The sequence below is a fragment of the Glycine max genome, chromosome 10 (genome assembly GCF_000004515.6).
Source record: "Glycine max cultivar Williams 82 chromosome 10, Glycine_max_v4.0, whole genome shotgun sequence".
In the NCBI taxonomy this organism is placed as follows: domain Eukaryota; kingdom Viridiplantae; phylum Streptophyta; class Magnoliopsida; order Fabales; family Fabaceae; genus Glycine; species Glycine max.
In genome coordinates, this window is record NC_038246.2 from 1922278 (window position 1) to 1946961 (window position 24684).

The window sequence follows — 24684 nt, forward strand, 5'->3', positions numbered from 1 at the left end:
CGTTGGGGTTGCATTTTACATTACATTAGATGTTTTGAGTAAGAAGTTGAGTGAGAATAAAGATTGAAGAATGAACACCCACCCCACCAGCAGCACCCACTACGAACGAACAAGGCCAGTTCTTCAACAGCTGTACGTTGTGGCATCTTCGTAAATTCCCCCACAATCAAGCCCTTACTCAAACCCCATTCATTATTAATTACTACTAATAATTATGATAATCCTATATTCTAATTTTTAGATTGTACTATTATTATTAGTTTATTTTGTTCTCACATGATTTCTTAATGGAAATACAGTCATACATTAAACATGAATAACTCTTTCAACAAAAATTCAAACTTAATTTATCAGTTGTGTAAAATTAATTCTTTCGGCTAGATCCAACTCATCCATAGTAATTATATTATTATTATGAAATAGAAGATGTAAGTCTAAGTTTGCCTTTGCCATCCCCCATTTCCCTGCGACCACTCCAATCCAAATCACACGACACGTATAGACACACAATTTTTTTGAAGCTACACGCCAAGATTTTAGAGCGTGAAAAAAGCAGCATAGCAGAAGAAAAAGAAGAAGAAGAAGAAGAGAGAGTGTAGCACGGAGAGAAAGAGAGAGAGAGAGAAGCATTGGTTGTTAATGATGGCGGAGGGGAAGGAAGAGAGTAAATTTAGCGAGGAAAGCGTGAAGCTGTTCGTGGGTCAAGTGCCGAAGCGCATGGCGGAAGATGAAGTGCTTGCAATGTTCAAGGAGTTCGCTTTGGTTGACGAGGTCAACATCATCAGAGACAAAGCTAGTCGTGCCTCCCGAGGTAGTAACTAGTAACCGTTCTCAAATTCAAATTCTTTGTTCTCTAATGTGCTTCAGATTTGTGTTTGTTTGGTCGCAGGTTGTTGCTTTGTAATTTGTCCGTCCAGGGAAGAAGCGGATAAGGCGGTCAATGCTTGTCATAACAAGAAAACGCTCCCTGGGGTGAGTGAGTGAGTGGAATGGAATTTGAATCCTAACATAATAAGTGGCTGCTTCTATAAAAGTCGCTGATGCTGACCACCACTACCATCTCTTGATTTGCCAACTACATCTCTCTATTTTTAGTAATTTGTATCTATCTAGCACTTGCTATGTTTGTCATTTAGAACAACCTAGTATTATTAGGGTAGCCCTCAATCTAATCCATGATAACATTGAGAGATAGAATAGAAATACAAATAATGGGTACGCAGGAAAAATAAAATTAAGGATTTATTTTATGGTGTACTTTTATAGTCATGATATATAATGCTATTTGAAGTTGAAGGCCATACATGTTTATTCTTTAGGGGATTAATGTTTGTTGTTGTCTGTAAACTGAAAAAGTAAAAATAAGCATTTATGAATTGACAATGATCTCTTTAAGAAAATATGCTTTAATGCATCATTGATATTTTCTGATCAAGGAATCATTAACTAGTAGAGGTCCTTCTGTACCGTGCTCAACTTTCAGGTGGTTGCTTAGGCAATTATCCAAGCTAGGCTTCTGTCTATGTAATATATTTCCATACTTGACTATCCATAGTTTTTTCTGGATGACTGCAATTGCTGACATTATTGACATCTTTGCATAATAACTATGGTGAGATGGTATTACTATTCTCCTGATTGGGAAGCATCTTATTTTTTGTGTCCAATTCAGGCATCTAGTCCGTTGCAAGTGAAGTATGCAGATGGTGAATTGGAAAGATTAGGTGTGATACATCTTCCTTGTAGTTAAATATTTTGTTCAGCAACTCCATTTTTATGCATTATTTACTGAATGAAAAGTTCCTCTTTTAACTTCAGGACATGTGTATTGTCCCTTGATAAATAATATTATGTTGTCTTTGTATCCAGAACACAAACTCTTTATTGGCATGCTTCCAAAGAATATTTCTGAAGATGAGGTCTCTGATCTTTTCTCAATGTATGGAACTATAAAGGATTTACAGATTTTAAGAGGTTCTCAGCAGACAAGTAAAGGTGCCTAATGTTACAGATGAAGCTATCCTTTATTCCTTTTGGGCATTGTAGTTTCTTAATAGCAAAGCTTTATTCATAGCTGTATTCCTTTGAGTAGGATGTGCATTTTTGAAGTATGAAACCAAAGAACAGGCCCTTGCTGCTCTTGAGGCAATCAATGGAAAACATACAATGGAGGTTGGTGTTTGTTAAAACCATCACCTGAATACTTTACAATATACATTTATTTGGTTATTGGTACTAGTGGCTAAAAGCATGCACTTTTCCATTCTGCCACATATTAGTTGTAAATGGTATTTGCTGCACTTTGGTTTGTGTAAGATAATTGTTGTGCAATTGAGGGGGTAAACACTAGGAGATCTTCACCAATGGGCCTCGAGCACACCACACTTTAGCTCAAAACCTTAAGACATTTCTTAATTATATGGTGTTCAACTTTCTCATTTCTACCCAATGTGGAACTTCACTTCACACTTGTACTCCAACAATAATGTTCTTGGCTTAGGATTGACTTGATATTTATATGACAGGCTTGAACTGAATCCAAGCTTGGAAGAGGAGAAAACTCCAGCTCTGGCCTCTAAGGCCTACTATATGTTTGCATTAAATGAGTCCAAGATGAACATAGCTCAAACTTAGGATTGTTATACATACACACTTGTGCACATTGTCAATCAATGTATATAACACGATAACTATACAGAAGCTAACATGCTTGCAAAATAGGGGATCTTAGTGGAATTACACATGAATCTCATTCATTCAAAACTAATTGGCATAGGATTTAAATTTTACATTTTCCCAGCAACTAATGTTTCAGTAAGTTGACTAATGAAATACTAGACATCATGTTGACACCTCGTTATTTTATGTTAACGCAACTATAGAACTTTTTTTTCCTGGGTGGTTGATAGCTACTCATACATGATGAAAATTGTCAATTAAATTGCTAACTCAATGATTATATAAATTCATACAATTGCAATCTGATGGTTATTTTTCCTTCTACAGGGTTCAAGTGTTCCTTTGGTTGTCAAATGGGCAGATACTGAAAAGGAAAGGCTAGCTCGAAGGGCTCAAAAAGCACAGTCCCAAGTTTCTAACATGCCGCAGGCTGATCCTCAACATCCCTCATTATTTGGAGCCTTGCCAATGGGTTATGTTCCTCCATATAATGGATATGGTTATCAGGTTAGTTCTGCTATAATGCATTATTAGAATAATAACATTTTCCCCCTTAATTCAGGGAACTTTTCTTCTGTACAATCATGTCGTCCTATGAGAAATTATTACATTTATGGATTAATGTCTGTTATTTTTCCTGCCTAACATCTTGATGGAGGTATATGTTTGAATAATCATTTTTTCTCAATAGGCTCCCGGGGGTTATGGGCTCATGGCATACCGTTTTCCACCAATGCAGAATCAACCAGGTTTCCATAACATGAACATGAACCAAGTAAATGCAGTGAGGCCTGATCTTGGTCACAGTGTGAATCCTAGAAATTATCATGCGCCTCCTGCAAGTTACATTGGCCCTTATCCTGCTGTGCCAGGTGTACAGCATCCAATGGTATATCCCAGAAGAATTGTAAGTCCGAGGCCGATGAGTAGTTCTTCTGGTTCTGTTTCACCTGCAGGTGGGAATAGCAACTCTTCATCTTCAGGTGCCAGTAAAAGTTCCAGTGGTCAAATTGAAGGTTGTTATCTATATCTTATATTTGTGCATTAATAACATGCATGCATGTGAGTAAACATATAATAGCCTTTTTTTCCCACGTCTTTCCTCATTGCAGAAAATGTTAGTTTTTGTTGATAATCCGAATTCTGTTAATTATTTTAATTTCTCTGGCTTAGGACCACCTGGTGCCAATCTATTTATTTATCACATACCTCAAGAATATGGAGACGAAGAGCTCGCAACCACATTTCAACCGTTTGGTAGAGTTTTGAGTGCTAAAATTTTTGTCGATAAAGTAACAGGTGTAAGCAAATGTTTTGGTAAGCCTGTGTTAGATCTGTTAATGAATTTGATGAGTTTTGAATGGAGCTTGTATTTGATTGATTAACTCCCGTTTTGCAGGGTTTGTTAGTTATGATACTCCAGAAGCTGCTCAATCTGCCATTAGTACGATGAATGGTTGTCAATTAGGTGGTAAGAAATTAAAGGTTCAGCTTAAGAGGGATAACAAGCAGAGTAAGATTTACTGATGAAGGTGGATAATAGAAAGTTGTATAATTCTCAATTCTCCTGACCCATATCAGATGTCAATACAATTTGTAATTTTCTGTAACACGAAAATTCATTTAGACATTGATTATTAATTTATTGATTTTTCCCTCAGAAAGCATATTGATTATATTATAAGTTCGTAACTTTATTGGTTTCATCATCCGGCAGGGATGAGAGGATCGTTATTTTGGGTCTCGTACACACCAAACAATATGTTTGTGTGCTACGCTTAGTTCACTGCAATTTCTTTTGTGTTTACCTTGTAGGAAGCATGAACTATTGTTTCATTGTTTGCACTTGCTATTATTTTCAGTGTCACAGTAGTTGGTGGGGCCGGGGATTTGGGTTGACGGGTTGGTAATTTTTTTATTTTTTATATATCTTTTGAGATTTAATGTTAATGCATGCAGGTTAAGGACTATTTAATAGAAGTAAAATATTACTGCATTTGGTCTAAAATATTCTTATTTATTTTCTTTTTTCTTTTACTAGATTTAATCTCATTGTTTATGATATGTTATTATTATAATCATTATTAGATAGGGGAGTAGGTTAAAAATAAAATAAGCCAAACTAATTATGTTTTAGTTAGAGTGAACACAAATCAACATGACCAACTTGAACAAGCCAAATTGAATTGAACAAAAAATAACAAATTGAGTTAACACGTGAAGTTAAGTTCATTTTTTTTCTTTTGAATCAGGCCAATTTGGGTGAAGTAAAAAAGGAGTCTTATTCATGCCATCAAGAATGACTCTTATTGATGATTTTATACTTTTTAATAAATTTTAGACTTAAGAGTGTGTTGTTAGTACTGTTTTAAATGAATGTTGATGACTTGTGATTTATTATGTTTTTTTCAGCTCAAATCTACTTTTTAATTAGGCTTGAATGTGACGTTCTTATGGAAGAGCTTTGAGGTTCTATGGCGTTTCTTTAGTTAAAATAGTTTCAATGTTCTAACCCTATTCCCTATAACAAGACAAATTAGTGATGAATATTCAGTATACTAGTAGAGTATTAGGTCTGGAATGGACTTGACTCTGTTTTTTTTTTCTTCCCATTTCTATTGGGTAACTTGAGAACTAATTAAATTTGGCCTGAAACTGAAACCAACCAAATCAAGTCAATAATAATAATAATAATAAATTAATAATAAAAAAGAACTCCAAACCAACCCAACCTCATACATTAACATTATATCTAATTCGGGTTTTCTTTCTTAAAAAACTCACCCAACCCCACCATGCTCACTTTTAGTTTTTCTTTCTGCATACTTTTAGTTTGATTAAACATCAGCAATTTTAAAAATAAAATGAACATAAAATATATTGAACGAAGACAGTATTACTATCGTTGTAATGAATTGTTATCATTAATAATGGAAAGCAGAAATCAATGGTAACGTTCAGACCCTCAAAACACTTAAGGTCCAAGATTTTACTTCTCATATAAACTAGTGACCATTTCTGTGAAATGTCATTAAACTGGTGTGGTTGGGAAAAACACTTTGAGGTCCTAAATAGTGATTTTTCTAACGAATATGTTTTTTTGTTGGCTTTTTTTAGAAAAATACTTGTACTCAATGTTCTTGATAAGTTAAATAAGTTAAAATAATTATGATTAATGTAACGGAAAAGTATAGGTCCATTAAATTAATCATTTTAGGGGACACCTTGCCATGTTCTTGATAGTTAATAATACTAATCTCTTAGCGATTGGCTGCTGCTTGTTGGAGTTTGGGATGTCCACTTGCGTCTTCTACGTGTGCATTCAATGTACTGACTCCACCAAAATTAATTTGGATTGCAAATCTATTGCACAGATAAGATTAGAATATTTAAATAAACTCTAACAAATAATTTTGTAATTATACTAGTAGTATTTTTTAAAAACTTTTTCCCGCAAGTGTTGTCATATTAAAAACCATTAAACTTCCCTATTTTCTTAAAAATAAATTAAATTTCTAAAGTAATCAGTATCATTTTTAAACTTTTAAAATAATGTGATAGCTCTTATATTTAACACGTCCATAGCATAAAAAATATGATGATTCACTTAAAAAGTTAGCAGGAAAAAAACAAAATACGGTGTAACACAACCTATCAAAACCAAAAATAGTGTACTTATCTAATGCATAGAAAATGTCTCAAAAAAAATTCTAATGCATAGAAATTATGAAATTTTTGCTCAGTTTTTTTATTTGATAGGTGATTCACTTAAATGTGTAACTAAACACGTAATGCTACTGCATAAAAATAAAATTAAAAAAACAACAACACGTAATGCTATTTTATTTTCACTTCCTTATGCTCTGCTACGGGAAGTAATGCTAATTTTATGGTGTGGAATGTAATGCAATTCGACTTACGTTTTATTACAGGATGTAATGCTGATTTCTTTTCTTACAATACCTAAACTCTTTTTACCACTGTCCGTTATATGATAATCACCTTTGAATAAATTTTGATTGATGATAATTATTTTTCTTTTTTATTTATTGGTCCTGAGTGGCCCATTAGTCCACGATTTATGTAGGGTAGATGTGGGTCTACCAAAACTAAACCACTCATTTATGTTGGGCATTGCTATTGGCACCTACTATTGACTAGTAATATTTTTTTCTTACAAAAATACCTCTAATGTTTGACACATCCATAGCACAAAAAAATAATTTTAAATGAGGGAACTAAAAAAACCATTTTTTAAATATGAGACTGCAATAATTATTTTAGATTTAAGGAACTAAAAGATCACTTTTAAATACGAGGAACCAAAAAAAATATTTAATGATGTTGATTAGTCATATTCAAATTCATGTACCAAAACTGGTGCAATAGAGAGACCAAAACTGGTCTGGATGGGTCTTCTAATATCCCTAGTGGGCCTTCCTGGGCCTATTTGGATCAAGGGGCCTATCACATGCCTCTCGGCTATTGCTACACTCACCTAACACAATTGCTGGTACACTCACCTAACACAATTGCTGGTACACCTAGAAAATCAGCACAATTCATGTTTTGCCATTCCTTAAAAAGGATACGGATTGGGCTTACATGATTGTCCAAGTTGAACCTATGACTTCCATGTTATTAATACAATACTCTAATCAATTAAATTAACATGTCTGTTATAAAATAATTAATATCATATATATTTAATGCTCATGTAAATTTAGATAATAAATTTTATGACAGTTAATTTTGATTTAACAACTAACTTTTTTACATATATAAATTGTAAATAAAAATTATATGTTTATTAACATAAATCTATTAATGTATTTTTTGATCTTATTATAATTAATTTTGATCTGATAATATATTTTTTTACATATATAAATTTTAAATAAAAATTATAGGTTTCATAAAAATTTATAAACGTAAATATATTATATCAAAATTAATTGTCACAAAATTTATTATTTAAATTTACTTACGTATTAAATATATTTTAAAAATTGTAGAATTATATATAATGACATGAATTATTTTATAATATAATTGACTTGTTAGGTTTATTAACAATTTGCACCCTTCCACAATTACAATTTCCCTAACACTGAATCGACGCTCTCGATTCTGTTCGCGTCCCAGAAGATTCTCCAACGATAATTTTATGCATATTTTTTTATTAGGGACAGTTATGTTATCTTATATACATTTTTTTTCTTTCTTTTCTATTTTCTCCGCAATCAAACTATAGGAAACAAAATTTCTTAAAATCATCTTTTTACTTTTTGCACTTCCTTCCTTTTTCCCTTTTCTAAACCAACATTTCATTAGTTTTTCTTTATGCTTTGGGTTTTCCCCCATCCTTTCCTTGATCGAATTGGATTCTAGGCTTCAATGATGAAGTAATATGGAAATAAGTCAAAAAGACTCTAAAAGAAGTAGTCCAAGATTTTTCTACCGCGCTGCCCTACGTTTCGTGCAGCCCATAACTTTGCTTTACACTCGTAGTATCCAACACGGAATTACGCAAACTTGTACATGTCATATAATCAACGTAACATCCAAAGGATTTGCTTAGTATTACAAGAAAAATATCTCATAAGTGATGAGATTTATTGTTAGATACGTGTCTAAAGCTATGTTTATTTTGCTAACTTCTTAGAATTAGACCGTAAGATTTGTTTTTCCCCGAATATTTTAATTTTGGTGCTAAGAGTTCACTTTTACTAGAACAAAAAAGCACATTATTTAATATGTATTAGAGTATAATTTTACCCTAATGAAGATAACTTATGTCTCAATTAAACGTGAAAAATGCGCAAGTAATTTTCTTTTTTATAATTCAATTATATCAACCTATAACTCTAGCAAATTGTGGATTCTAGCTAGGACAATTTGCTTCATCTGCCTAGAAACAAAATGCACGAAATTTCGAAGAAAATCATATATAGGTATAAATTTTGAGCCATGAATTAAGTAGCACTTATAACACGTTTTTTTAATTCTATTCTTTTTTAGAAAAGTATAACTTGGGTGCTAAAAAAAAGAAGAAAAGTATAAGTTGTCATTCCTGTTAATTTTGTTTTATGTGTAAGATATACACTAGATATAGTTTCAAAATATATTAGGTGGCATTCGTATACCGGTACCTACGACAAAAGTCACACAAGGAAGGCAGCAAAATAAGACCACGTTCTAGAATGTTTGGGTCTCTATCACGCACACCGAACCAATTTAAATCAGCTTTGTATATAGGATTAAGATAAGGCTCCTTTGACGTTAAATCATTGAGTAGTGTAGGTTTTAATAATTAAAAATTATATATTTATCTTAAAATAAATTGTTAAACTTTACAATTTTCATATGATAATAGTATCAAGAATCATCATATTTCAGAACTCAAGAACTTTACCTCTTAGGAATATAAGAAAACAACTAGTTAAATTCTTTAATAAAGAATCTCATAAAAAAAAACAATTTTATCTCTTTAATATTTAGGTTATTTTAAAAAAATAAAAATAAAAAAGATGAGTGCTTATACATGTCTCAATCGTGTTGCTCTCGCGTCAAAGTTTAAAAAAATGACTTGGATATTGCAAAAACGTATAATTTGCATGTTTACCAGACACCTCCTTCCGCCACCCCATGTTTCATAACATTTGACAAATAATTGAGTTCTTTAAATACATTGATAGAGATTTGTTTCTCTAGTCATCTATATTGGAAAGACTAGTTTATTCAAAAAAATAAAAAGCACTTTCTTTAGGTGTTGAGAGATTAGTCTCGTAACATCTGAGTAATGATTATGAAATATTTTATATAAATAAATTGGACATTGAAAAAATGTGTCATTTTTATGTCAGTTACATGTAAAGCACCCTCATCTACCAACCGACATGCTTCATAATATTTGATAAATAATTGAGTTCTTTAAATATATTGATTAGAGAAATTACTCTATTTAGGGGAAAAAACAACTTCTTTACCTATCGAGAGATTAATCTCATGGCATCTAAGTAACAACTATGAAACACTTTGTATAAATAAATAAATGGAACATTATCAAAATGTGTCATTTGCATGTTTGCTAGGTGTTAGACACCTCCTTCATCCACCGACCAACATGCTTCATAACATCTGTCAAATAGTTGAGTTCTTTAAATATAAAGATTGAGATTGTTTTTCTAGTTGTCCATACAAGAAAGACTATTATATCTAGAAAAATAAAAGCAACTTCTTTATGTGTTGAGAGATTAATCCCATGACATCTAGTAACGACTATGGAGACACCGTATATAAATAAATAAATTAGACACTAAAAAGGTATCATTTGCATGTTTATCACGTGTCAAACACTCTTAATAATAAATTAACACGTTTCATAACATTTAATAAATAATTGAATTCTTTAAATATAAAGATTGAGATTCAATTCTTTAGTCATCCATAAAAAAAAAGATGACTTTATTTAGACAAATAAAACCTACTTCATGTGTTCTGAGATTAGTCTCATGACATTGATTAATTGATTAGTGATTGTACATATACCTTGTATAAATAAATAAAAAAAGGTATAATTACTGTACTTCTAGAAGACAATTAACAAGCTTATTTGAGGCGCTTCCTTCCCCTTTTAATAATGACTAGTCCCATTTGGGAGAGGCAAATGTTGGGAAGATTGGTCAGTCTCTCTCACCAAAAGTGTCAAACATGAGAGCCCACGTTTAATTTGCTTCTTATTTTCCTATTCTTAATTTGAGCTAGTGGTTGTGGTTGTAGGATCCAAACGCATCAAAGTCAGAATATAAGAGAGAAAAAAAGACTCCTTTTGTTCATGGAGAGGAAGGAGACTATTGATTTTTCTTCTTATTTTTATCTTGAAGCCTCTGGTGACTCTGAAGAAGCTGATTTTGATCACACCTTTGCTTGTGAAATGGCCAAAGCAGATGGTGGTGGCGAAGTTGTTGATGATAATGATGATGCTCTATCTTGCAATGGATCTGGTGCTTGTAATGTTGCTGAATCCGATGGGTGTGACGAGTCTTGTGATGAGCATGATGGTGGGATTGAGAAGAAGGAGGAGGAGGATGGTGTTTATGGAATGTCATATTGTGAAGATGATGAGATGCAAGAAGAACAGATGAAATCCTATGTGTCTTTTGATTCAGGCCACAAATCTCTGGATGAAATGGAAAAGAACAGGCTCTTCTGGGAAGCTTGCTTGGCATCTTGAGATTGTGTTAATTTCTTGGCTTTCTCTTTTTCTAAATCACCCATGTGATCCATATTTGTTCGACATTAAGGGTCACTTAGCTTAGATTTTCTTTTCTTTTTAAATGTAGCAGCTTAGAGAAAATCTTTTAATGTTATGTAAATATTTAACCGTTAGAAGAAAAATATTTTCTGTTTTTTTAATTTCCCTGCATTTGTTCCATAATTGTTCATTGAATGTTGTTCAGAATGATTTGCTTTGTAAAATAGAGATAATCCAATAAAGGCAAAAGAACTAGGTACTAGGTTGAAGACACAGTTAGCTGGTAGGACGAAAGCAATGGAGCTTAATTAGTTCGACATTGGCTGCTATAAAATATGAGTCTGCAACGTTTGACCCGTGTTTGCCAATTTGTCTGCTCCTTAATTTGTTTCGGATCAGAGGTATAGCCAGATTGGTTCTGGTCAATTTGCTCATACAAATTAATCGTTTGTTTTTAATATAAATCCATTTATGTTGTTTAATTTATTTAACAAAAATATTTAGAAATGAAATAAAATTAGAAAAAAATATTATCCTAATATTTAAGATGATAAATTATTTTAAATAAATTAAAATATGAACAAGTAGATAATATGTTATTTTATATTTATCGGTTAGTTATGTAGTTAGTTCAATTAATTAACTCATCACCTCCCAATTTTTATAGTTATCTTTTCAACTCCTTTGTCTTCAACATCAAGTTTTACCTAACAGGCTTCACGGGGTTCAACAAAGAAAGATTGACTTTTTATTAGTCTGGCTTAGTTTAGATTTAAACATGTCAACTTGATTACTTTGGTTTGATTTTTCCATCAGATTGATGCAAACTAATGAGCATCCTTAATTTTGCTTTAGCTTAGGGTCACGAACGAAATTTTAACCGCAATTGATTTTGAGAAGAGGAAAAAAAGAAGTAATTTTTGCATTCGATTGAGAAATTTTATTAAAAGAAATTATATAAAAATCACTTTATTTCATGCCTAATCTTAATCAATCTAAACCATTTAAATTTTAAAATCAAATTTGCAAACAACCATTCAAACACTTCCTTCCATCTTGATAAATTTCTGAACCATTCAAATTTTGATCATACTGAAGATACATAGAAAGCATCTATGTGTCAGGCTAAGCTAAATCGATCTCCCCATTCCGCAGGAATTCATCGATTTCACAGCACTTGACTGAAATTTGAAGAGGGGGCCACACCTTTAGCCCATTCCAATTTGTCATGGTTAGAATGGTCTAGTACAAGAACATACAGAACCAGGTCAAATTCAGCCCTAAACTGAACATAACCTGTCCCAATACACAACAAGGAAGCGGTTCTTACTCCATGTATTAATTTACACAAGCAAACCTGCTCTGCTTGTTGAGACAAAATCTGGAAAACATGCTACTAAAAAACTTCTACAAAGAAAATCAGTTCTTAACTAGAAGCAAGGAGTGGTGGCACAGGTGAAATAGAATCTGCAAACTTATCCATCATCTCCACATCTTTGGTGCCGGTACATCCTATTGATGAACTACTTGAGTCAACATTTGAGGCCAAATCAGTCAGTGTTGTACTCAAGCAGGAATTCCCTGCTTTGCCATCAGTAACAGATATAGAAGGTTCCATGTTATAGCCAGAGAAACTCCTGGTGCTAACATACTTATCCAAATAAACTGCAGATTCCTCTGAGAATCCTTTTTTGTTCTCATCCAACTGCTTCAAGAAGCACTCCTCCTCTATCTCACTCAAAGATCCAGCTTCCCCTTCACTACTGTGACCATAGTGGGCATGATCATCATAATCTGATTTGGTTCCTCTCAATTCACCGCTTGTGTCCATTTCTCGCTGACTGCTGTATTCATCCTCAGACTGGCGATCTGATGAATGATATGACATGGGAGAATAGCCACCTTTTGCTGTTTGTTCGTGTTCTCTAAGTGTCTTCATGATGAGTGTCTTGAGTAAGTTCATCACTTGAACCGCATGCATCAGGGCTGTTAGAGGATCAGACATCTGTTCCAGGAGACACAGATGAATTAGCAATAGACCATTTTCAACTATACATAGTTTTCATGTGCATAAGATCTATAGCCTACTGTAAGCAAAATATGGCAAGTTGTTTGGTAATGAAAACTGAAGATTGCTTAGGTCAATGAAGATATGAATGATAGATTATTTTGTTTTAATAACATACCATTTACCCAAAACAAAGAAGGAAAAGGATAAACTAGGATAAATTACTTTTGAAAATATGCCTAAATATCTGCATAAGCTTTTCTTTTTTTTTAGTATCTGAAACTTTGGTTTTTAAAAGATATGGATATTATTCTTATCATCTAAACTTAAAGATGATATCCGCTTGATTGTAAGATTAAGATGTGGGGTTAGTATTTGAACTGTGTTATACGCTAGCTCCATATATAGAGACAAGAAAGTAAAGTTAAAGCACCTCTCTTCATAACATATCTCTCCTTTTAATAAAAAAAATTTCACATAAAAACCAACAAATACAAATAGAACATTAAGCAAACACTGACAATTTTAACATCCAATGTGTATGTGAGCATACCTGAGTCATGTTTGGAGCAAAAACCATTGCAATATTTCTAGCATTCATTTTGTTAAATTCCTCCTCTTCTACAACATCAGCCATGAGATCAATAGCCCAGCTGAGTAAAGCAGACTCGGTTGGCTTTAGCTGCTTCACAAGCTCAACAGATTCTTCTTCTGTGTTGCACTGAAGAACTTGCTCAGGGGAAAGTCCATCTAGCACTCCCGAAGGTAGCTCTCGGAACCAGGCTTTGATCAGCCCCGCTAAACAGTGGACATCAATATCATCCGGCACAATGCCCCTATTCAACTGGTCCCTCACATGCTCCTCTTGACTATTTTCGGGGTTTATACGAAATATACCCTCAGCCTGAAAATTGATTGAAGAGAAAAAACAAAAAGATAGTTAGTATGAAACTCACTTGTCACCACTTGCACAAGAGCTTAGAGTTTGGTGTTACAAATGATGCCAAAATATACTATACAGTCAGTACCTTCAAGCCTCCCTGCGAGTATAGACGGTCCTGCATTAGCAAAAGAATAGTGGGGACACTGTTTCCTTTTGGATCATAAGAACACTGCATAGATTCTGCTGAGACACCAAACACACTTACACTGCAAGCATACATGACAAGAAATCACAAGTTAAAACGATGCTACAAACATGGCAAAGGACAACAAAAATAAAGAAGAAAAAAAACTGCTAGAAGAATAAAAGTTAGAAAACAAGGCTGGATTATAATTTCTAAAACATGTAATAGCAGCAAAAAAGCAAAATAAGAAACTCTAAATAAGATAGAACAGTTCATTCCGTCGCTAACTATGTACAAGTATTTGAAAGAACTTTGATCCCATTCTATATTCATTCCGTGGCTAACAAAGCATTCAATGGACATGTGCCCCAAATCCCAAACAATTATGAAGTTCCCCATTTTGCAAATATACATCTAAGGTCAAGACTCTACAGGATCAGGACCAAAGTTAAAAGAATAACGACCAACCCAAATGCACTAGTTTGAAACAAAGTTCTGGCTACGTCATCTTCTTCACTACCCTTCATGAAAGTCTTACACTTTCTTTCTCTTCCACACACAATCACATACACAGAGAGAAACATAAACATCAACACCAAAAGCTCTTCCAAGCGAAAAAAAAACAAAAACAAAAAAAGGCTTTTAGCATTTGAAGCAGAACCCATTTGAAATCTAACAAAAAAAATGCGTTAGAAAGAAGAAGAGAAGTATTAGTTTACCTAGCACTGGGGACCCTGGCAGGGATCTCGACTTGGAACTCATAGGGAAGACCGAGGAAGCCGTTGAAGCGGTCGAAGGTGACATGAGTGATGTGCTGGACGTTGGTTGGCCATCCGATCTCCATGTGATGGACGGTGGAGATTACGTCCTCGGGTGGGTCCACCCTGCACGACACCATCGATTTTCTGATGGCCGCCAAGAGAAGCGCCACCAGCGACAGCTGGTTCTGCTGCTCTTCTTCCTCCTCGGCGGTTCGCGCCGACCTCGTCCGCTTCCCGCCGCCGCCGCATCCACCGCCCTTGGTCACCATGACCACTCCGGTCATTCTATTTCTCTCTCTCTCCGAGGTGAGCAAGATTGGTTTTTTTATAAAAAAAGTTTGAGGATGAATGAATGGAAATGGGAGTTAATGTGTTTTGTTGGGTTGCATTCAATTTCGTTTCTCTATGTTTAAACTTCAAACTTCAAACTTCAAACGGCCACTCACTCCTTTCTCTCTTTCTCTCTTTCTCTCTCTTTCTTTACTTTATCTAATGCTACCCTCTTTTTTTTACCCCCATGTTTCCCTCAATTACCACTCCTGCCACTCTGATTTAATTACTAAATTACATTAATTAATTAACGTGGACACCATTTGGTCAAGATGTCATATTTTGTCAGTATTTTTAATTAATTAAAATTAGCATCTTATGCCAATAACAACTTGTCAATGTAAGTTACTTTTTGTTATTTTCATACTGTTCAGTGGATGTTACTGACATAAAGGTCAAAAACTACCGAGATATAATATAAAATTTAATTCAAAGAATAATGTTAACAATATTTATAATAGGTTTTATTGTATTTTTAATCTCTTTAATTTGGATTAGGTATAATTTTTTTAAGTTAGTTCGATTTTGATATTTTTAAAGTTAAACAAATTTGATTCCCTGGTCAATTTTCTTTTATTTTGAACCCTCATTTTCCAATGTTATATTCAAATACTTATGAATTTATGATGAAATTAGAATATGAAAAATGTATATAAATGTTGAAATAAGAAATTTAGTGATATTTAAAAAAAAAAAGATGTTATAAAATGTATTACTAGAGTTTGCTTAGGACAACTTTTTATTAAAAAATTTAGGTTTAAATTTATTTTTTGTTTGCAATTTAGTATTTTTTATTTTTGTTCTTATAATTTTTTTTCTTTGTAAAATATATTTGTTTTATTTTTTATTCTTATACCGCTTTAGATATTACTTCAAACAGTAAAACAAGTTTCTTAAATCATGAAAAAAAAAACATTATCTAATATAAGAACTAAGGAAAAAAATTATAGAGATAAAAATGAAAAATAAATAAATTACAGGGACAAAAATATTTTTTTTATTTTTAATTAAATTTAATATTATAGTTGAAGAATTTTAAGGCAAAAGAATTTAATAAATTAATTTGTAATATTTTGACGGAAAATATGAATTTAAGGAATTAAAGTAAAACAAAATCAACAGAAAACCGTATTTATTAAATTTAAAAAATATAGATAGTTAATTTACTGACAAAAAAATTAAGAGACTTTAATTACGTACAATATAAAAGTTCAAGTAAGTTTTTATGATATTAAACTTAAATTTTGAAATTTGTCTAATTAAAATTCACACTTACAGTATAAGTTTGGAGGTGTTGACTGGTAGGTTCTGTTTATTGAGTTTAGGTTTTGGATTTAGAAATGCAGTTAAGGGATTAGGTCTGGGCCGTTCGCCTAATGCTTTAGGTGGATACACATCATTCATTGTTTTGATGAAAGGTCTTCGGACTTGCATAACATGGGAATCCTTCAATCCAAGTATGTTAACAATTGCTCCCTAAAACACCATGTCAATTATTAATCATTGAAAAAAAAGGTTGAAATGTGTATATCCATATTAGTATCTTTTGGATTGGATGGTCATTTATTTGTCATGATTGGAAAATAAACAAAATAAATCTTGAATTAAATTATCATCCACATGATCACTTTGATTTGTCCATTAAAAACGATAAGAGCGATATGGTTAGAACTTAGACTTAAAGACGTTAGAATAATTTTAAAAAGATAACTTAATAATTTTTATAACTACTATTAAAAGTAGTACTTTTTAACTTTTTAATACATTAAATGTTCCTGTTTCATATAATTTTTTTATTTTAAGTAATTATGATTACGATAAAAAATATTTATGAACATAATAAAGCATTACTCATAAAATTATACGGTGTTGAGTAATTAATATTTCTCTTACCGTCTTCCTAGTTGCTAATTTGCTAGTTCATATATAAAGCTCATAAACTCAAATATATAACAGATTACTCATTACAAGGGTATAAAATGTTCTATCTTACAAATGCAATGCATCATCTCTAATTGATTCCCGTAAAAATTAATAGGGGAAGTGTGGAGAGTTGAAACTACAAATTGAGTCATAAAGAGTGTAGAAATTATTGTTGAGATTGGCCCATGACACGGGTTACCATTTTTCTTTTATTATTCATCTTATTATTGGAGAGACAACTTTTGTATTTCCAACAACCATGGTTCGTTTTTATTAATTGGTTTGATTAAAGGATATGAAGAGTGATAATCGTTCAGGGTTATAACTTTTTTGTCTTTTTTTAAGAAATATATCTTTACATTTGGAAGTCATAAAATTAACCTTTGAAATAAAGTGATTAATGAAATAAGTTTTATTTTTTCCAACAAAATTTTCTTAATACACATGATTAAAAAATCAAACTCCCATCAACATACTAAAAAAAACATATTCATTTATCAACGTAGTTAATTTTTTTTATATACTTATTCCTCTCACATTGGTTACCAAAACTATTTGTCATAGCTATTTGGATCCTATGCAACATGTCTTCTTTTGACGGCACGGAGGACCTGTCTGGTACTGAAATTATGCGTCTTTTTCATGCCATTCACTTCCACGACACCACAAAGAATTGAGTTGAGAAACATTATTTTACTTGTCTATCTGAACCCACCATCATGCAAAGTCAAATGTGTGGAGTTTGGTAAGCCACTATTGTAGTAGTGTTTTAAACTTTTAGTTAATTAAAAAAAAGACACAATTTGTTGACGTGTCTTCAAAAAATATGAAAATAAAATATAAAGTTGATGAAAATTTTGTATTTGTTTTCAATGTAATTAATCAACCATTTCATATATAATCAATTGTTTCAAGACTTTTTTGAAGCGCAAAGAGTCAGGTGATTGCTGATGCTGCACCAAGAAATGGTCCCAATGTCCGAGATATTAAACAATTTATAGAGCCTTCAAAATGCAAGTTGCGAATGTTTGATTTCTCTTGCAATTGTAAACTGTTTTTCATTCGGATACCATAATTTCAACAAAAAAAAACATGTTTATTATTTTTAATTATAAGATGTTTATAATTTTTGTAGTCAAAGTAAAAAGAAAGAGGAAATAAAACTAAAAACTGGTTGCAATGAAAAAAAATATAGGAATCTAAAGAGAAAAGGGCTAACCCCAAGATTGATGGCCTAAGCTTGTGGAATAAGTTGTTGGATCACTGTCGATACAATTTGACTACCCAACATGGATCATTAAGATGGGACCCATTAATCTGATGGGATTTTCTTCCTACACCATTAATAATTCTTCTACACCCAATATTTTGATTGAAAAACCAATTTTACCCCAGATTCATTTAACTTAAATTTGAACTACAGATTGGGAATCCATCCGCTGCACCATTCACACCATTTTCATTCTCCTCTCAAATTCTCTCATCTTCTTCTCTTCAATCCATGGTTCATCTTCATCAAGTAGTGTATGGTCGTGGTTGGTGTTCGCCGTTGTTCCAAAATCACCACCGTGAGTTCTATTTTCTTTGTATTTTTTTTTTCTGTATTGAATATACGGATTGAGAATCCATATAATCCATATTGATTGGCAATTCGTATGGAGGCAATGATCCATACGGATTGGCAATCCGTATGAACCGCAATCCATATGGAGTAAACGAAGACAAAAAAAACTTATCGGTGACGACGCAACACTATTCATAACAGTAGAGGGGAGGAAATTTACGGAGGACAACAAGGAACTATCAGAAGAGAAACTAGAGAGGAGCCACAGACAACAAACGTACACCCCTAACAATATCAACATCAGTTTCACGGAGGAGAAAGAGGAGACTAATGGGTGTGTCAAAAATTCCAAATGAACAGTGTCTTATGGATTGTCAATCCGTAGGTTATAAGAAGAAAAAAGAAAAGAAAGGAACAAGAAGAAGAAGTAAAAAATGATAAAGTTAAAAATTTTTAAAATATGTTGGATGTAAAAAAAATTTGTTGGAAGTAGAAAGAATAACCCTAATTTGATACTTCGTGCATGCTATTCGTATCCATGTAGTACATGTTTATGTTACATAGCTCAGATCAGATCTTAGACACTACTCACTCCCTCCAAAAGCCAAGAAGATTCAAAATTCAAAACAAAATAGTCAGACATTATTTTAATTGTATAGTATTTCTTGGTTATTTTGTTTTGTATCTGCATGCTGCCGTCTTCTTCTTCGGGAAGGTTACTCTCTCTTCTCTTCTCTTGTTTGTGCTTTCAGTCTGTCACGGTACATAGTTTGCAGCACCCTCCTTTGTTTATCATACTATCGTATTCGTATAGTCAGACATATTGGTATCTAGATTCTGATGAACCAACCCAGCATCTGGGCCTTTGAGAATCTTCAAGCCTCTTTTCATTATTACAAGTAGGTGTTTTTTACCCGAAAAGGCTGTACTTCATTCTAATGCTGAATCACTACATTAGTATAATTTGTGAGACAAAGCAAAAAATTTATAGTGAGTAAAAATTAGTTAGGAGAGTAGTAAAATATTACATCTTTAAAGATACAATAGAATTAAATATTTAAATCTTACTAATCACTAATTTTACTAAAATCATATACTTATCCATTTTATTGATATTTGGAAGATACAAAATTTAAATTTAATTTTTAAAATATATAAAAATGCGACAAATTAATTTATCCTTGACTTTTTTTGTTATTCCTAACATGTGTATTTAAATGACACCTCTTATGATAACTGTGTAATAACTGACAATTATCATGTGTATGTCATTCAGTGGTTAAAAAAAAAAGTATTTTAAGATATTAGCATAATTTTAAAAATCAAACTAAGTTAAAGTACTGGATCATCAGATTAATGATCAAATCAGTGAATTATTAATTGACCTATATAAACTTATATAAATGCCTAATATATATATATATATATATATATATATATATATTTTTTTTTTTTTTTTTTTTTTTTGCTTCTAAAAACTAATATAATATAATAACTGAGTTGTTAAGTTTCTCTCTTGAAACTTTAATGACCAAGGTTTACACTTGCCTTGTGTCATATTTTTATTTTTGTTAAAATAAAATATGATAAGTAATTAATATCAATTTAAATATTAAATATGTTAACTAATTAATGACAACAAACATGCTTCTTTCTGGTTCAATTTTTGGTATTTTTTTACAGGTTAAAAGTTCGCAATTCAGTGGTTGAACCATAAACCTCTTCAAGTCATACCGGTTTGACTGTTCGAGTTTTAAAACATTGGATACTAATAGATAAATAATATTTATTTTAGAAATTAATTTTTTTTCAATGTATCAAATATTGACATTGTACTATAAATACTAACGAATGTTACTTAGAATGATCACTTAATTTTCTACTAAATACATCATTTGTTAATAAGAGTCACATAATAATAGGAATAAAAAATATATTTTAATTTCTGTTTTTTTTCTTCCAAATCTGAACTTACTTTCAAAACTTTTTTAAAAAATGTTTTCTAAATTCAACTAAACCATATCACAGGCCTTAACAAACCAAGTTTTGTAAGAAGTACCTTCCTAAGTATACACCATAGCCAAGGTATTAAAAAAAATCTTTATATCACAAACATGCAGCTGGCCGTATAAATTAAACGCATAATATATAATATCAACCTCTCGCAGAATATATTGACTTTTATGGGAATATATAAAGTCAAATTTGTTGTGAATTTAGCACTATAGTTTACTGCTTGTAATCCAATCGTGCAGAAACAAGGATGTATATATGTGCTTATATTGGGGGAAGGGAATGTATATACCTGAACCATTTGTGTCTAAAGACAAAACATCCTTAAGTTCTGATTGAGCAGCCTTGCATGTGCAGTGGAACAAGCTAGAAGACAAACTTGAAAAATTAAGAATGGATTGTTACCATGTTTTTGACACAGATAAGCATTGACTTTGGCTATTGAAAATTTATTTATTTTCTTAATTAAACCTTCCTTGAATTGCAAATAACTGGAGTCGTTACCTTCAATCACAAGAAAAAACATGGCTTATCCAACTGTTTGTAAGGAGTATATATCTATAACTTATATAGATATGAAATATCTTCAAATATCCAACTCAGTTTCATTACCGGACAGAACAATATGGAGGTCCAACTTAATTTATTCCCTAATTGATAACTTCAACTTAACCTTTGAAATGAACACAGAGGCATATTTTTATATAACACGTAGTCTATGTATTAACTATACCATTTTTAATAACCGTCTTCTAAATAAACCTCATAATCACATGAAATCAGGTCATGTTTTTGTTCCCCTTCTAATTTTTTATACTTTTTTTATTGAATACAAAGATGATTTATATAATTTTAACGACTAAAGGTTGAGGTGCCTATATGACATGAACACATAATATAAGCTGGATATATATCTATATCTATATCTATATATATATATATATATCTATATATATATATATATATATGTCTCAACTCTCAATCTAATATAGTAGCAATATATAATGGTGGAGAACAGCTCATTAGCTCAATCTAATGTAAAAACGCATACTTGTGTTGTGTGCTAACCTAAATACTTAAGATATATTCTGCCTGCATTTGCATCACACAATTCTCACTGTGATTCGTTCGATATATGATATACGGGACGAGCATATTCAGCGAGTTAATTATAACTACACGAGTTAATCATTAGTTCGCTAGTCGAGATGCTTAGTCAAAGCTTAACAAAAAGAAAAAAATAGACAGAAGAAAGCTTTAAAAGAGGGTTGACCTAAGAAGATTATGACAACAAAGAACACTATTATACAAGGTTGGCATGTTCTAACCAAAATAGAACTGAAAGACTGAGGTTTTTTTTTTAAAGTTGTTGATTATTCTTTGAGTTAATATTCTATTAATTTCTAAACCGTGTCGTCATTATTCATTGGCAGGTGTTTATTTTAATGAAACAAGTTATGCCCTATACATGCATTTTGCATCCAATGATTGAAGAGATGGATGAAATTATAGTTGCGCAAGCCAGGGCACATGCCGGTTAATTGAGAAATTAATCCCAAATAAGTATAAAAATTAAAATACATATATAATGCTTTAGAAAAATGGCATATAATGCCTATAAAAGGGAGGGAGATCCTTGTAGCTAAGCATTCCAATTTTCAAGACTATACTTACTATATATATATATATAGGGAATTCAAGTGAGAGTGAAGTAAAAGGGTTGAAAATTTTGAATATGAAGATCAGTATTTTGCTATGTGTGGTGCTTTTGGGTTTCCTTGGGGTTTGTCAAGGAGGCAGCCTAAGGAAAAAGTTCTACCGGGATTCCTGCCCTCAAGCCGAGGACATTATTAAGACCAAAACCCAGCAGCATGTGTCTGCTAATCCCGATTTGCCAGCCAAGTTGCTTAGAATGCATTTTCATGATTGTTTTGTCAGGGTATAATATTATTAATTCTATTTTTTTTTACGTATTTATTTATCCAATTTTGATATACCGTGGCATATATCACAACATGCAAATAAAAGTGTGCTAATTGTTTAGGAGATATACATATAACAAATGATTAATATCCGTATAACATAATGGTTGCAATGCAAACGTACATTTCAGGGTTGTGATGCCTCAGTTTTGTTGAACTCTACTGCCAGTAACACTGCTGAGAGGGATGCAATTCCAAATTTATCCTTGGCTGGCTTTGATGTCATAGATGACATAAAAAGTGCGGTTGAGGCAAAATGTTCCAAAACTGTATCTTGTGCTGACATACTGGCATTGGCAGCTAGGGACGCTGTTTCAGTCCAAGTAAGTTAATTCTTCTTAAATACTCTTTTTTCTTATTAATATGAATTAAAGACTGGTACTAAAACATTTATAATACTCACACACCCTTTTAACAATAGAACTACTACAATCATATTTAACACATGTTACATACATTAATACATAATCCTATATATTAGTTAGGTTATTACTTTCATGCATGTTTTATATGATGTATAAATGAACTTTGCAGTTTAATAAACCAATGTGGGAAGTGCTGACGGGTAGAAGAGATGGCACAGTATCGAACAGTAACGAAGCCTTGGCCAATATCCCAGCACCTTTCTTCAACTTCACCCAACTCAAAGAAAGCTTTGCTGGCAAAGGTCTCACTTTGCACGATCTGGTTGTATTATCAGGTAATTAACATTCATAATAATAATTGCTGGTAGTGTGTATATACCAATACATAAATAGATGCAAGGAATTACAAAGCAAGATCATAATCAACAATATGTAGTATACATTAATTAATAATCTATGGAGTTATAAGATTGATTTAATTTGATGGTTGAAGAGAAAAGAAAAGAGAGAAAGATTATGGGTTTCAATCTCTCCCACTAACATTTTATTTCTAACAAAACTAACTTCTAATCGTATTTTCCGATAAAAAAACATTAATTAATTATCTTAACGTACAGTTTATGACAATTGTGTTTCTATATAATTTTCATATATATGTAGGGGCACACACAATTGGAATAGGGCATTGCAACTTGTTCAGTAACAGGCTTTACAATTTCACCGGGAAAGGTGATCAAGACCCTTCTTTGAACACCACTTATGCTGAATTCTTGAAGACAAAGTGCCAGAGCCTGAGTGACACAACCACAACGGTAGAAATGGATCCTGGAAGCTCTACCAAGTTCGATAGTGACTATTATCCAAACCTTCTCCAGAATAAGGGCCTATTCCAATCAGACGCAGCCCTTCTAACACAAGAGCAATCAGAAGATATAGCTAAAGAATTGGTTGATCAAAACAAGTTCTTCACAGAATTTGCACAGTCAATGAAGAGAATGGGAGCCATTGAGGTCCTCACTGGTTCTGCTGGAGAAATACGGAACAAGTGTTCAGTTGTCAACTCATAAATAAATCATGTCCTAATCAAGAGCTGTTTTGTGGTTTTAATTTCCTTTCAATTGTTTGAGTTGCTAATTATGATCAGTTATCAAATACCTCTAAACCCTCATGGAAAGGTTATTACTGTTATCATCAAATTCCAATAAACGTGTATTAAGTATCAAAGTATGTGTTTTTATACTTTAGTTTGACTTTCTCATAACTGTGATATATCTATTACTTTTTTTTCCTAGTGTGAAATATTTACTTATTTTATTGACTTGATCATAAAATTTCTCATCTCAATTATATTCTACCAGACCTTACTTAATAAATTTGAATTGAATTTTACTTAAAAATGTTGGTATCTATTACATCCTTTGAAGTATTACTCTCTTAAAAAATTACTTAAATAATCTTAAAAAGAATGAAATCATACTAAATAGTTATTATAAAAAATTGATCACTTAAATTTACTAAAATATATTAACTTAGACATTAAAATATTAAATACTGAGAGATTACTTGAATAGTTTTATTATTTTAGGAGAAAAGACAATATTTTGTTCACGAAATTAGTAATTTATTCCAAGAGTTTTCATGAAATGGAAAGCATCTTGAGCCTTCAAACATGTGAATTAACATAAAATCTAGGTCTAGATAATTTTGGTTAAATTATTATAATAAATGAAATTGT

The 24684-nt window shown here is 31.9% G+C and overlaps 4 protein-coding genes across 5 annotated transcripts; 3 read left to right on the forward strand and 1 right to left on the reverse strand.

Moving 5' to 3' along the window:
* Positions 1-317: 317 nt before the first annotated feature.
* LOC100796156 (RNA-binding protein BRN1) lies at positions 318-4289 on the forward strand. The gene is made up of 9 exons (XM_003536264.5): positions 318-811; positions 890-972; positions 1673-1724; positions 1870-1995; positions 2093-2172; positions 3007-3186; positions 3371-3695; positions 3853-3996; positions 4079-4289. Exons 1-9 carry the CDS (start codon positions 640-642, stop codon positions 4204-4206), a joined length of 1290 nt encoding a protein of 429 aa, XP_003536312.1. The 5' UTR covers positions 318-639; the 3' UTR covers positions 4207-4289.
* A 5895-nt stretch (positions 4290-10184) lies between these two features.
* On the forward strand, positions 10185-11097 carry LOC100798818 (uncharacterized). The gene has a single exon (XM_003536269.5). The coding sequence runs from the start codon at positions 10517-10519 to the stop codon at positions 10913-10915; it is 399 nt and encodes a 132-aa protein (XP_003536317.1). The 5' UTR covers positions 10185-10516; the 3' UTR covers positions 10916-11097.
* Positions 11098-11992: 895 nt separating this feature from the next.
* Positions 11993-15232, reverse strand: LOC100801481 (rho GTPase-activating protein 2). Of its 2 annotated transcripts, none has more exons than XM_003536274.5 (4): positions 14731-15232; positions 13973-14093; positions 13498-13848; positions 11993-12941 (listed from the first exon to the last, which is right to left on the reverse strand). In XM_003536274.5, exons 1-4 carry the CDS (start codon positions 15054-15056, stop codon positions 12363-12365), a joined length of 1377 nt encoding a protein of 458 aa, XP_003536322.1. In that variant the 5' UTR covers positions 15057-15232; the 3' UTR covers positions 11993-12362. The 2 variants fall into 2 exon arrangements, with proteins under 2 accessions (XP_003536322.1, XP_025979804.2); XM_026124019.2 differs by having other exon boundaries at positions 14480-14736.
* A 7017-nt stretch (positions 15233-22249) lies between these two features.
* Positions 22250-24173, forward strand: LOC100799691 (peroxidase 3). Its single transcript, XM_003536847.4, has 4 exons — positions 22250-22541; positions 22716-22907; positions 23119-23284; positions 23610-24173. The coding sequence occupies exons 1-4, from the start codon at positions 22338-22340 to the stop codon at positions 24014-24016; spliced, it is 969 nt and encodes a 322-aa protein (XP_003536895.1). The 5' UTR covers positions 22250-22337; the 3' UTR covers positions 24017-24173.
* Positions 24174-24684: the final 511 nt, after the last annotated feature.